At 38.3% G+C, this 14,915-nt stretch overlaps 1 protein-coding gene across 1 annotated transcript in view; it reads right to left on the reverse strand.

Annotated features, from left to right (window-relative positions):
- RBM25 (RNA binding motif protein 25) overlaps window positions 1–10,321 on the reverse strand; it is a 47,857-nt gene extending 37,536 nt beyond the window's left edge. The window contains exons 1-3 of the mRNA XM_070377589.1: window positions 10,136–10,321; window positions 3,418–3,538; window positions 167–216 (exon numbers count right to left, since the gene is read on the reverse strand). Coding sequence (XP_070233690.1) covers window positions 167–216; window positions 3,418–3,523 — 156 coding nt within the window. The 5' untranslated portion in view covers window positions 3,524–3,538; window positions 10,136–10,321. The remainder of the gene's footprint in view (window positions 1–166; window positions 217–3,417; window positions 3,539–10,135) is intronic.
- Window positions 10,322–14,915: the final 4,594 nt, after the last annotated feature.

Consider the following 14,915-nt stretch of genomic DNA (forward strand, 5'->3'; position numbering starts at 1 on the left):
GAGCAACTGTACTTGAGAGAAAATAATATTTAAATTAGTATGATATATATAAATGCTCTTTCTTCCTATTATTTAAACTTTTAAAATAATTTATCTGTTTATCAAATTGTTTAGATTCAATTAAAAGCAGTAGTACTTGTAACTCCTCCTTAAAAGTTATACTTACAGTTGGAGCAGGAGCCATAATGCTCATCGGTACAGGAATCATTGGGGTCCCTAAAAAAAGCAGCAAAATGAGTCTTAAGAATATAATTATATATACAAGAATATATTCTATATTAAGTACATGCCATAAAAATAAGTACCTTCATAGTTCTTTTAAGGGGAAATATAAGGCTAATAAGTGAGATATTAATGAGATATTTTTCAAAACCAAATGTACTTTACAGATTGGTCTATCTAAATAAACTTAAAAACAAAAACACTCATAAACCAAAAAGACTACCACAACCTGCTATTGCCTTAATGAGTACAAAATTGTGGACAGTTATTAATTCATTTAGTATGTGTTTTTTAAAAATTAAAAGGAATTTAAAATTTCTTCTATAAAACCAATACACCGGTAAGGAAACAAACGATTTTTCATCATCACCTTTCCTGATTCTGAACAAGTGATTAAGCTTTATTGTCAATGCCTTAAAATTTCTTCACAAACTGGAAGTAATCTAGTCTTCCCTATAACTGTGTAACACAAGGACTTGGTTAAAAGTATGTTACTAGGAAAGACTATCAGAAAATAGATATTATGAGACTAATAAAAAAATAAAGAACCCCTCAAAAATTGATGCCCAAATGAAGTGGCTCAGGACACTATCCTTCTCAAGAAATTAATGTTTGATGGTTGATAACTACTCAGATTTCTGTTAATACTATTTTCTTAATCCCTCTTTTCAGGACAAACTCCTTTATCACAGGGCAGTTAAGTTACTAACTGTAATTCATTAACTGTTACATGGAATAATACAGTGATAGTACTCAAGCTCTCCCACTACGTCCCTGGCGGCAAGGGGGTAACAAATACATATCCATGATTATCTAAAAGAACAGCTTAGAACAGCTAGTTACAAGCATAAATGTCCTAAAAACTTTTATAAGTACAGCATTCTACTCCACGATGTACATGCATAAGTAGTTGTTTTTTTAAATTATGATTTACCCTCAAATTGCTGAAGCTTTAAATGATACTCCAGAAAAATTCCATATTTATCTTGTGGCTTTTCACATCTACTCCAACACAGCTGTGTACTTGACCTAAGGGTAGGAGGCCCCCAAAGCTGAGCCTCTGTAATGTACATGTTATGAATTAACAACCCATCAAATTAGCCAATTGCAAGGTACTTTTGATTCTGCAACAGTCAAGCTCTTTAGTAAACACTGTAATTTCAAACAGATAATCCAATGGTTAAAGCCAGGTCACTGATGTAAAGCTTTCCTAAAAAAGAAATACTTCTAGTTGGTTTACAAGATCATCTGTTGCTTTCAACCTGAATTACATGGATTCTACGTTAAATGAAAATACTTCCCAACATGCAACGTAAGGAGAACTCTTAGATACTATCTTTCACAAGGGAAACTGAATCTGTACAAAATGCTTTCAATCCCATTAAAAAAAAAAATCTGAACTACCACTCATAAACCAGAGGAAAAGTTTAAGTCAAGCAGTGCTAATTATAAATCTCAAGATAACAGTTCTCAAATTGGGTTCTCTTAACTGTGCTTAAATGGATACTTAGGAATCACCTGTGAACCTGTTAAAAAGACATTCCTGGGCCTTAATTTCTAAGGATTTGATTCAGTACGTTGGGGTTGGACTTAAAAAACTTTTACTTTATAAAACACTGAATACAGGAAGCTTTTATATAGAACTTTGGAAACCTCTCCAAGATAATAGTCAAATACATATATATATATATATACGCTTATATATTAATTTTTATTAACTTATATATATAGTTAATATATATATAAACTATATATATATAAGTTAAGGCAAAATAGTATATATATGTGATGTTACTACATTATCTGTGTTAAAGGAATTACACAAAAACAAATGGAATAGAAAAAATATATACTTAGAGCAGCTTGTAATATGCACCAAAAAACATCTGGAAGGATAAAGAAGAAACTAATAACCCTGTTTTGTTTTCGTGTTTCAGTAAGGGGATAGTAATAAATTATATAGGAAGGTAAGAAAAGTTTTTCACTGTATACCTTTTTGATTGGTATAAATGTATTACCTATTATTTAAATAAAGATTTTTAATTTCCCAGATGAGTTTGATACTCAGCCAGAAATGAAAACTCCCACCATAGGAAAATGAGACATCACATTTCTAGAATGCTAACGGGCAGTGTTTCTACCAATACTCACACACGTATTTTCTAAAGATAATATTGCAATGACATAAGGACACATTAAAAAAAACCACCATCATTGGTGGGAATGTAAACTGGCGCAGCCCTATGGAAAACAGTATGTTGTTGTGGTTTAGTTGCTAAGTCGTGTCCAACTCTTTGTGACTCCATGCACTGTAGACCACCAGGTTCCTCTGTCCAAGGGATTTCCCAGGCAGGAATACCGGAATGGGTTGCTATTTCCTTCTCCAGGGGGATTTTCCAGACCCAGGGATCAAACCCAGGTCTACTGTACTGCAGGCAGACTCCTGCCTTGCAGACAGAATCTTTACCGACTGAGTCACCAGGGAAGCCCCAGAAAATAGTATGGAGGTTCCTAAAAACTAAAAGTAGAGCTACCATATGATCCCACAATCCCACTTCTGGGCATATACAGAGAAAACTCTAATTCAAAATATACATGCACCCCAATGTTCACAACAGCACTATATATAATAGCCAAGACATGAAAGCAACCTAAATGTACACCGACAGATGAATGAATGAAGATGCGGTATATACTGATGTTTACAATGGAATATTACTTAGCTATAAAAGAATGAAATAATGCCATTTGCAGCAACATGGATGGACCCAGAGATTATCATATTAAGTGAAGTAAATCAGAGAAACACAAACATCAAGTGATACCATGTACATGTGAAATCTAAAAAAATGATACAAATGAACTTATTTACCAAACAGACTCACAGACAGAAAACAAACTTATGGTTACCAAAAGGGCAAGCAGGGAGGAAAAATTAAAGAGTTTGAGATCAGCAAATATAAACTACTATATATAAAACAGATAAACAACAAGGATTTACTGTATAGCACAGGAAACTATATTCAGTATCTTAAGTATAATGAAAAAGAATCTTAAAAAAGTACGTGCCTATACATATATATAAAACTGAAACACACACACAAAAAAAACCAAGAAACTGAATCACTGTCTTGTATATCAGAAACTAACACAACACTGTCATCAACTGCAGAAGCAACAGTACCACAAACTCACCTGGAGGCACGGGTGGTGGAAAGCCAGGGAACTGTGGGGGTGGGATCCCTGGTGGGAGTGCTGGGATTCCCATCGGAGGGCGATTCAAATGAGGGGGGAAAGACATTCTTACTGCAGCGGTCTAAAGAAAGAAATCATGGCAAATCATGTTATTTGAAAAATTTACAATTTGATATGCCTGGTTTCTTGGCCTTCATTTTTAGAGTATCTGCAAAATTCTGAAGTTTCTTACCCAAAGGAGTTGGCAAAGACCCTCTTTTCTCTGTCTGTCCATTGAGAATTTTTTAAACTTAGATTTTTTCTAAAATAAGTTCCCAAAATGTACACGATCTAAGTTCAGGATAGACTCCTACAATCATATGGGAATACATATAAAGGAAGAAAAAAATTTTGAGGTTGTTAATATCCAAAAATTAAGTACCAAACATCAATGAATCTTTTTAAACCAAACTCAGAATTCAGGAAAATATCTAACAGTTTTTAAGTGTTCTGAAGCATTCATTTTTTTATGCATCCTGAAAACTAAACGAACAAAGTCACACAGTATTTGCTGATTCAGTGTTGGCCAGTTCTTGAACAGATCAATGTCTCAGTGACATTCTACAAACCTGGGGAGGTGAGGGGGAACCTCCAGGTATCAGGTCCCATTGTAATCATTCAAATATAAAGAAAATATCCAATTTATGACAATGAAAAAAAAGTGATAATTTTTCTTAAACTTTAAAGCAAACCTCTTTACCATTCCTGAACGATATTCAATGAATGGATGAAATTCAAGAATCAGATGCTGGTATTTGATTTTTAAAAATACAAGAACACAATGAACTGTTTCATTTCGTTTATGACACTAGTATCACTTAAAAGAAAACTTTTGTCTTTTCCCTAATGAATAGAAATACTTAAGACTTTCCTTACCCTCAAATTTTATATTGTCAATATTTTTGTCAACCTACTCAAGTATCCAAAACTACTGGGAAAAGTTTAGAAAAATGATGTTAGAATGTCCTAACAAGATTTCATGCACCAAAATAAGTGGATTGATCTGATATTAATGATGCAGCTTAAAAATTAATGCAACTTGATTAACAGGAGATTTTCTGTTGCATCCTTGGAAAAACTCCCCTACCTATACCCCGTAACAAGGGATCCAGAGTTGTCTAAAGCTTTTAAAAAATGTTTTTCTCTACTATTTTCTTTTCTGGGTTTTATATATTGTTTTATTCATCCTTCAGAAGAGAGAGGATAAAAAGTGCATGTCTTCACTTCCTTGCCTCTAATCCCAAGTTTGGTATAAATCATTGTATTCTTCTAAAATACCTTTCTCTACACAAACTAATACATAATCATTTATGTTTTTGTGCAAGCCATGTAATCATAGTATATTGTTATGTACATTTCTCCCTCATTATTAACATCTCTTCATGTCATCAACTTCTACTCCATCCTTTATAATGCAGTAAACTATTACTATATACATACAACTACCTACCAACATGGATGGTTATCTCCGTATTTTACCTCTTATAAATAATATTAAATGTTCTTGGACATAATGGACATATAACTCTAAGCACCTGTGCCAAGTAATTCAATAATACAGATCAGTACTATTATATATCTACACTTTACCTCCAAATCCTCCTCCAAACCTACTGTACAAATTAATATTCCCACCAAGAGTATCTAGGTATGCCCCTTCCTTCTATCCGCACCATCATTCCAATCTGATAAGTAAAAAAAAATACTCGTTTCTCCTTGAATTTCCCTACTCATTAATGAGATTTGAGTATCTTTTTACTCCTTTATCAGACATTTCTTTAAAAAGCATGCCCTTCATCTTCATAGCTATTCTTCCTCAGAGTGTTTTCCCTTAAGTTAAAATATTGAAATAGTCTATAAAATATAAACTTCAATTTCAAAAACACAGCACACTTAAAATATTCAGAAAGCTTTACAGGTAAAATAAATATCTAGAATAATGCCATATACCAGCTAGTAAGCTATTGGAAATGACTTAAAATAGTAGGTATGAATGCAACTAATTTAAGACTGCAAATGTGCTGAATCTTTAAATGATTTTTAAAAATACTTTTTTGCCCAAAACAAAAGCAAATATTCTATATGGAAGGGGACAAGAGTGTGTATCCTTTTAAAACATTGAGGGCTACTACTGTCCTACTTACAGAAGCTCTTATATTATCATTATAATGCTCTATCTCAGCACTTTCTTAGAAGAACAGTTGTTATTAATACCTGCTCAATGAATGAATCAGTAAACAAATAAACTCTAAGAAACTCTTTAAATAAATTTATTAAGTTACCACGTGTGGGTACAATTCGAGCAGTGACAAGCACCTAGCCTCACATGAATTCATCTTTAGAATCACTTTTCCCCCAAGTATTAAATGCAAGTACTGCTTTAAAAACAAAACAAAACAAAAAAAACCCTCTATGTTCTTGGCGTTTAAACTATATTTTTTCAGTTTTCAAATGTCTTTTCATTCTGTTAAGAATTAACCAGATTATGTTTTAGTTTATGCAATACACCCATTTCATTCACTCCAATTTTTCTACAGAATATTTCCCTTTTATTTGGAACTGTTTAAAACTTGCTTATTCATAGGCTGAACTTCAAAGATGAAGGCAATCTTAATAAGATAATGGCCCCTCCTATGGAAATTCAGAAAACAAACATTTCTGGTGATCTCTGATAATTATTAATGTTCACTTTAAACACCCTAAAAGGAGAGTATCAACCACATATTTCAACATAGAGTTTGGTATGTTTTGATGTATATGGAATGACTGAGAATAAACTTTTAGAATAAGCAAAGTTTATCTACCTGTAGTTGATAAACTGTAATACTCTTACAATACATTATAAAGATATTCAAAGTTGGTATGTACTTTGTTGAATGAAATAGGGAAGAGAGCTAAAGAATGCTTTATTTTAGACAAGGTGGTCAGGCTTCACCAAGAAGGCAACATTTAAAAAGACTTGCAAGAGAATGAGGCAGAAAGCCCTATATTGGGGAGCAACAGCCTTTCAAGCAAAGGAAACTGCAAATACAAAGAACCTGAGGTGTGTCTGCACGAGGAGTAAGAAGGCCAACAGCTGAAGCACAGTACTGGCGCAAACTGGAGATGGGAAGGGGGTTCAAAGAATGTAATGCTTTGTAAACTGCTGTAAAAATACTGGTTTTATTCCGAAAGGTTTTTGACCTGACTTTTATTTTAACAGTGTCACTGGCCCCTATGTTAAGACTGGAGGAGAACAAGGGTAGAAAAGTAAGAGACTACTGAAATAACCCAGGCAAGAGAGGTGGCCTAGAACAGGTGGTGGCAGTGAAGTGACACATTACTGGTTTCTAGATATATTCTGAATGTGGTCAATTGCCGAGGGATTGTGTGTGGGGTTTAACAGAGATGAGCTTATTTTATCAGCATTGAAATGACTTACTTAAAAAATACTTTAAATTTAAAGCATTTAAAGAATACTTGAAAAGCAGTGCTTCACTTTTGGAAGGTTCAAAACATTTTTATCCACCAAGGATGAAACTTTATGGCCCAAAATAACAAAAACAAGAACCTATGTTGGAAGTGTTTCCTATCTCTATTGTGGCAGTGATCAGACAGGTTTAGGTATTCATCAAAATTGACTGAAATTAAAATGGATGCATTTTAATGTATGTAAATTTTATCTCAATAAATTTGGTCCTCCCCCAAAACAAAATAAACTTCTAAAGCTTCATCTATGCACTCTGCTTTTCTTTTTCACCTTTAACCACTTTTTCTGCACTCTTAAGAATACCATTACTGCTTATATGCATTCATCCATTACAAATTTATCCTGACAGAAACAAAGTATTTCACCTGGGATATAGACTTAACAGGCTAACCTCATCAGGACAACTTTCTAAAACCAACAGTTCCTCCTCAGCAAACACTCATATACAACTTACTCATTTATTCCATAGAACATCTAGCTCCAATTATGTGCCAGATTCTTTTCTAACATTATTTTTATTAGTTCTAAGAGAGAAAGTTTTAAGATACATGTAGTTACACAACCAACCCAGGGGCTAAACATTAGATATGAATGATTATTAGTGTAGCATGCACTGTCTCCTGCTGTGCATACAGCCTGCAAGGTACAATGGATGACGTAACTGTCCCAGCCTACGCAAGGCAAGCCTAACGCAACAGAGATCAGTGGCAGTCTGGAGCTACGGTGGGAGTAGGAAGTGACTTGTAAACAAAAAAGAGAGCGCCTTTGAGACAACGGTTGCACATCTCTGCACATATACTAAAAAAATCACTGAATCATACATTACAATGAGCGTGTTTTATATGTCAATTATACCTTAATAAACTTAAAAAAAAAATTATCAATACCAATTCCTGACTCCTTCAGGCAAAACCAAATTAAGACCTGTAGACTACACTGTATCAATATTAATTTCCTGATTTTGTTGTTAGAGAATGTAATTGTTTTTAGGAAATACACACTTAAGTATTGGGGGGGGGTTAAGAGGGACGCTACATCTGCAACTTACTAGCAAAGATTTCAGAAGAAAACTATGAAGACAAAGAGAAGAGGAAGATAAAGCAAACAGGTAAACTGTTAACATTTGGGGAATCTGGGTGAAAGATATTTGAGAATCCTTTTGTACCATTCTTACAACATTTTTTTAAGTCTGAAATTATGTCAAAATAAAAAGTTAAAAAGCAATATCAGTAATTCTCAGTGAAAATATGTTTTCATTTTCTGGAGTTTCAAAATTCAAAAAAAGTTAGGAAAAATTATATTCAAAAAACTGAGGAATCAAAATCCTCTTATGAACATCAGTAGCAGTATCATAAATAACTATCAAGAAATTAAAAAGATAAACAGCATGCTTTTATACAATATTAAGAGCCAATGATTACTATCATTTCTACAGAACAGTCAATATAATTTTCTCTAAATTATGTGTAAATTAAGAAAGTATATGAAATACAGCTAACTTGGGGGTAGCCAAAAAGGAAATAATTCATCTTCTGGGGTTACCAATGTCATGAAAACATCAACTAATTTTAATCTACTTTTGTTTACAAAAGCTTTCAACACAGGTCATCTCATTTAGCCTCCCAAATTACCTAGTGTAAAATATATTTTTCTTTTACTGATGAAGAAGCTAACTTATCCAAAAGAATACAATTCGCGGATAAGGACTCCAAGGTCCCCACTATCCTAAATTGCCAATCCAAAGGCTGTTTTTGCTTATCACAATGCCTCTTTCTAATAATAACATACTAATGATTAACTCTGACTTTATACAACTCTATCCAGGGTACACTGGAAGAAATGTTAAGTCAGGGATAGGCTCCTGTACCTCAGTGAAAATTCTTAAACAACAAACACTATCAGTTAATATGCCTAAACACTTAATATGTTACCTGGTTATTGCACTAAGGATTTTACATTCGTTTCTCTCAATTAATTCCCAACGCCAATAACCTACGAGGTGGATATCATCAATAATCTTCACTTTACAGGTGAAGAAAACCAAGGCTTCAAGAAAAATTAAATGAGTTAAAACAGCATAGTATCTCCACTTGAATCGTGAGGAACTATTACTGACCAACTGTTTGCCTTTCCACCCTCTGAACATTTTGGAAATTACCTTTTAGAAAGTAAAGCTCTCAAAACAATATAAAAATTGCTTACTGCCAAATACCCAATTCACAGTACTTCACAACTAGAGCAGTCTGGTGCAAGAGAAGCCCAATTTCCTCCCTCCTTCTGGTCTGCTCCACTCTGCCCAGTTATCAAAATAGCTTTTCCGTGGCAATATAAAAACCGTATTACGTAACTTCAAAATAATCTTCATACTCCTAGAACTTGTTCTAAAAACGTGTTGTAAAAGCAGTAATGAAGACCACAGACGGATGAGAACGAAGTAACATATTCTAACGTGGATGTTGGACCTCTCCTAGAATCAATGGAGACACAGTTTACTGTAACCTCCAGGGGAGCAAAGGGGCAGGGCCACAACACTCATCACAATCTTAAGACAGGCAAACCAACCAGGAGGGTGCTAGAAAAGTTGGGCAGCAGCTAAATTTAAGTCGGGGTGGGGGGCGGGGGGAGTGGGGGGGACGGGGGGAGAGAGGGCAGTTCACTCGGTGGCGGGCTTTAGATGACCAGAGAGGAAGGGAAAGAAATGAGACGGTGGCCAGCCCCCCTACCCCACCCCCGCTAAAAAGGGTGGGTGCTGGCCAGCTTCTAGGCAGAGTCTGCAGCAATTGTACCCTCGGCCCAGAATATCTACCGGAGGGCTTCCGCAGGCTCAGGCTTGAAAGGGATCTCAGGAAAGGACTCCCCAGGGGGGCGACCGCTCGTTTTCTGGCAAACGCGGAGTCCAGAATGGGCCGAGGCCACTCTGTGGCGAGCCGGGGAAAGGAAAGGAAAAGTGGGCGACAATGCAAGGAGGAAGGCTCTGCCGGGAGGTCTGGCCTGCACCGGCTGCCGCTAGGCCCACAGATTTTCCAGGCCTTAGAGAAGTGGAGAAACCCAAGCCTCGTGCCCGTCCCCTCCCCCACCCCAACTCCCCGCCCCCGTCCCCTTATTCCCATCCCACCCCGGCCCTCTCGCAGCCTCCCAGGCTCTCCCTCCGCCCCCAACCGAAGTACCCAGTCTCCCGGTTTCCACACGCGTTCTGAGGCGTGAACTCACCCGCCGCTGAGGAAACGGTACTGTCTTCGCGGTCTTCCGGGCTCCAGGTTACAAGTGGGCTCCACCGGTTCGAGGTTTCTGCGCGCCGCTATCCGGGAGACTGATTCCAAAGCGCCTACTCGCACAGGCCGCAAAACACTGCCGCGCTGCGCGGGGAGCTTCTTCTGGAGGTCTTCCTAGTGCCCGGCGTGCATTGCGGCCAGGGGCGTGGGGAGGAGGATCATAGAGAAGAGCGCGTATAGATAGTCTTCACTCTTGGCTCTGAATCACCACGCAGCGGCGAGTCACCATAGAGATGGAGCGCCTAATGAGGGCTAGAAAGTCTTGAGCCGTCATTTACGACCCACCCTGCCATTTTTGATTGGAGCTGATTGAATCTTATGATTACGCGACGCCATCTTGAGGTCAAGGTTCCTGCTGGACTCGGTGTGAGGACTGTAAAGAGGGCTTCCCGCTTTCGGTAGTTCGTGTTTTGGGGGTCAGAACCTTGCTTTGTGGCTCACTGAAGTTCGATGGGCTGATAACTGGGTCTCACGCAGCTCCTCAGTAGAAATCCCAAGTGCTAATCCTAGAAAACTACTGTTGATACCAAGAGATAAGTGGCTAAGGCTGTGGTTTTGAAAAAGTGCGCACATACACAAACAGGAAAGCTTACACGCGCTGGTAGGGCCAAAGAGGCGGCTAAAACATGTTTGGAATTCTTAAAAACGGCCTGTAATAGTATTTAACCCATAGAATTTCAGTGATTAGATTAATTAAATCACGAGTGATTAGGTTATTCAATTTATGGATTGTATGGTCAGTATCTAGTACAGGCCTGTATTTCCCAACTGCTTGCATCTTAGAAGAGTTTTTTATTTAGTATAAAATTACTGTCTCTGAGTGCCTGGTGCTGGGAGTATGGTAAATAGAAATGGAACTATTATCCTTGTTCAGGAGAGCTGCAAACAACGCAGAATAATAGAGGACAACCTGAACTGACCACTGCCTATAAAATTGAACACCCCACTCTAAGTACTCTTGCCTGGAAAATCCCATGGACGGACGAGCCTGGTAGGGTGCAGTCCATGGGGTCGTTAAGAGTCGGACACGACTGAGCGACTTCACTTTGACTTCACTTTCATGCATTGGAGGAGGAAATGGCAACCCACTCCAGTGTTCTTGCCTGGAGAATCCCAGGGACGGGGGAGCCTGGTGGGCTGCGGTCTATGGGGTCGCACAGAGTCGGACATGACTGAAGCGACTTAGCAGCAGCAGCAGCAGCATATACTCCTTATCCGGTTTTGCTATTTACTTTTACTGTATAACACTTTTTCCTTCTTTATTTTATGGCTTGTTTGCCCATACCCCACTAGATGTAAACTTAAGGAGTGCGAGTATTGTCTGTTTTGTTTACTGCTGTGTATACCAAGTGCCTAGGATGATGCCTCATAAACAACAAAGGCTCAGTAAATATATGTTGAATGAAAGAAGTGGTTATATGTGGATACCAACAGTGCATAAAAAGCAGTAGGAGACTAATGTAGAATGCTATAACCAGTACCACCATTTGTAAAATTTACATCCATCTGTTATTTTCTGCTTGCAAAGTTTGTTACCATTAAGAAAGTCTAATAAAACCTACTCTCCCAGAGCTATTGCATGGATTAAATAGCTAATACATGTGAAAATACTTTGTTCAGTAAAGTGCTGGTCAAATGCTAGTTATTTTTTCAAATAAAAAGTTTGTGCTTTTTTTTTTTTAACAATCGCAAGCATAAACAAATCCTCTCAGGTTATCCCTATATATAATTAGAAACAATGTACACAAATTCATGTATTGCTTGTATGATAAAACCTTAGAGAAGTCTCAAGCAACAATTTGCTTTCCTATAGTAAGCGTGTTGTTTATGTTGACCTGGCCTCTTTTCCCCAGCCTTTAGTAAAGGCACTCCAATTTCTTAAAAGAAACCATCCTTCCACTACTCCAGATCTTTGTAGTTTGGATAGAAAGTCCCAACCCTAGCAAAAACCCTTAGGACATAGGGAGGGACTTACGACCCAATCAGAGCTGGTAATATAGCCCTTACATTGTATCAGGCACTATTTTAGGCATCCTACAAATATCAGCAACTTTAAATCTCTTAGCAACCCAGATAGTAGAAACTATTGTGATTGTTGTTCAGTTGCTAAGTTGTGTCTGACTCTTTGGGACCCCCATGGACTACAGCATGCTAGGCTTCCTTGTCCTTCCAACTCATGTCCATTGCTCAAACTCATGTCCATCGAGTTGGTGATGCCATCCAGCCATCTCATCTCTGTCGTCCTCTTCTCCTCTTGTCCTCAATCTTTCCCAGCATCAGGATCTTTTACAGTGAGTCGGCTCTTTGCATCAGGTGGCCAAAGAATTAGAGCTTCAGCTTCAGCATCATTCCTTCCAATGAATATTCAGGGTTGATTTCCTTTAGCATTGACTGGTTTGATCCCCTTTCTGTTCAAAGGACCCCCAAGAGTCTTCTCCAACACCATAGTTCAAAACCATCAGTTCTTCAGGACTCCACCTTCTTTATGGTCCAGCTCTCACATGCATACATGACTACTGGAAGAACCATAGTTTGGATTAGATGGACCTTTGTCAGCACAGTAATGTCTCTGCTTTTTAATATGCTGTCTAGGTTTGTGATGGCTTTTCTTCCAAGGATCAAACGTCTTTTAATTTCGTGGCTGTAGTCACTGTCCGCAGTGATTTTGGAGCCCAAGAAAATAAAATTTGTCACTGTTTCCACTTTTTATTTATCTATTTGCTGTGAAGTGATGGTACCGGAACTATTGTGATACAGATGAAAAAAAGCTAAGGCTTGAAGAGGTTAAATAAGATTATAGGAATAGTAGATAATTGATGAAGCCAACCTGGTTACTGAGTCCATGCTTTCAACCTTTACACTATGTGCTTTATCAAGAAAAAAGCTTAAAGGGGGAGGGCAGGAGAACTCTTCCTTTTTTCACTTAACTCTGGGAGGATTTAAACTTAGAGCTAGTGGAGAGAAAACAAAACCAACACAGAAGAAAGCAGGGCTAAGCTGACAGTATCATTTGAAATTATGGATTCAGCCGTTCTTTAGGCCAGTTATGCTTCTAGGACTTCCTTGGTGGCACAATGGATAAGAATACATCCGCCAATGCAGGGGACACAGGTTTGAGCCCTACATGGGGAAGATCCCCTGAAGAAGGAAATGGCAACCCATCCCAGTGTTCTTGCCCAGAAAATCCCTTGGACAGAAGAGCCTGGTGGTCTATAGTCCGTGGGGTTGCAAAAGAGCCAGGTACAACTTGGCGTCTAAACAGCAACACAACAGCATGCTTCTAGGCTTCTCGGTTTGTAAGCCAATAAATTCCTTTTCCTAAATCAGTTTGAATTGAATGTCCCATCCCTTCAACAGAAAGAGCCCTCAATAATGCACTCATATATCACTTGTAGGGCTTCCCAGGTGACACCGTGGGTGAAGAATCTGTCTGCAACGCAGGAGACACAGATTCAATTCTGGGTTGGGAAAATCCCCTGGAGGAGGGCATGGCAACCCACTCCAGTATTGCCTGGAGAATCCCATGGATAGAGGAGCCTGGTGGGCTACAGTCCATAGCATCACGAACAGGCGAACAGGCAGACACCAGTGAAGCGACTGAGCACGCATGCGCATATCACTTGTCATGGATAGGCCAAGCTATTCATATGTAATGACCCTCAACCCCAACCTGAGGGGCCCTTGCTGAGGAATGCAGCTGAAGATAATTAATTTGGATATTGTGAATTGTATTATGTGAGCTTCCCTGGTGGCTCAGATGGTAAAGCGTCTGCCTGCAATACGGGAGACCCGGGTTCCATCCCTAAGTTGGGAAGATCTCCTGGAGAAGGAAATGGCAACCCACTCCAGTATTATGTATTATGTGGACTTCCTAGGTGGCTCAGTGGCAAAGAATCTGCCTGCCAATGCAGGAGACGCAGGAAATCCAGGTTCAATCCCTGTGTTGAGAAGATCCCCTGGAGTAGAAAATGGCAACCCTCTCCAGCATTCCTGCCTGAAAAATTCCAGGGACAGCGGAGCTTGGCAGGCTACAGTCCATGGGGTTGCAAAGAGTCAGACATGACTGAGCATGCACACAATTTCATTATGTACATTCTGGCTCTATTACCATATTTGAGCCAAATGGTCAGCAAAATATCAGGTGCCTTATGAAAAGAACATACTTTAGCTGAACCAAGCAGATCATCTCAGGAATTTAAACTCAAGATCAATGAATTGATAGCAAAAGAAAAATGCAGCGATAGGTGAGAGAGTAGGTGAATTATGTCAAAAACAGAAGGTCACTAGAATAGGTACATTTGTGCCTCGGATTGAGAGGAGGAAATTATTGGAACTCCTATCAAGGTATCTGAGTTGTCATCAGAGCTGCTGGAACTAAGGTGGTGTCCTGGCGAAGCTCCTGTCTCCCAAAGGCTTAGCCATACAGCTTCCTGTATGATTGTCAACTGTTTCTCACATAGTTTCCATGTTAGACACTGAGTTCCTTCAAGGAAGGGACCATGTGTTTATTTACCTTTAAATGGCTAAGCTATCTATGTCAATATTTAAAAATCACAGCATGTATTTAAAAATAGGAAAACAGTTTTAAACAGCCAGGTATCAAGCAGTTTGTCTCTACATCTCTGCCTGGAGCTCCAATTTAGGCTACTTTGTCATCAAGATTTAGACTTTATGTGATTTCAAACTGCTGTCAATTGGCATTATTAAAATATTTATAT

The sequence above is a fragment of the Bos mutus genome, chromosome 10, assembly GCF_027580195.1.
Source record: "Bos mutus isolate GX-2022 chromosome 10, NWIPB_WYAK_1.1, whole genome shotgun sequence".
NCBI lineage: Eukaryota > Metazoa > Chordata > Mammalia > Artiodactyla > Bovidae > Bos > Bos mutus.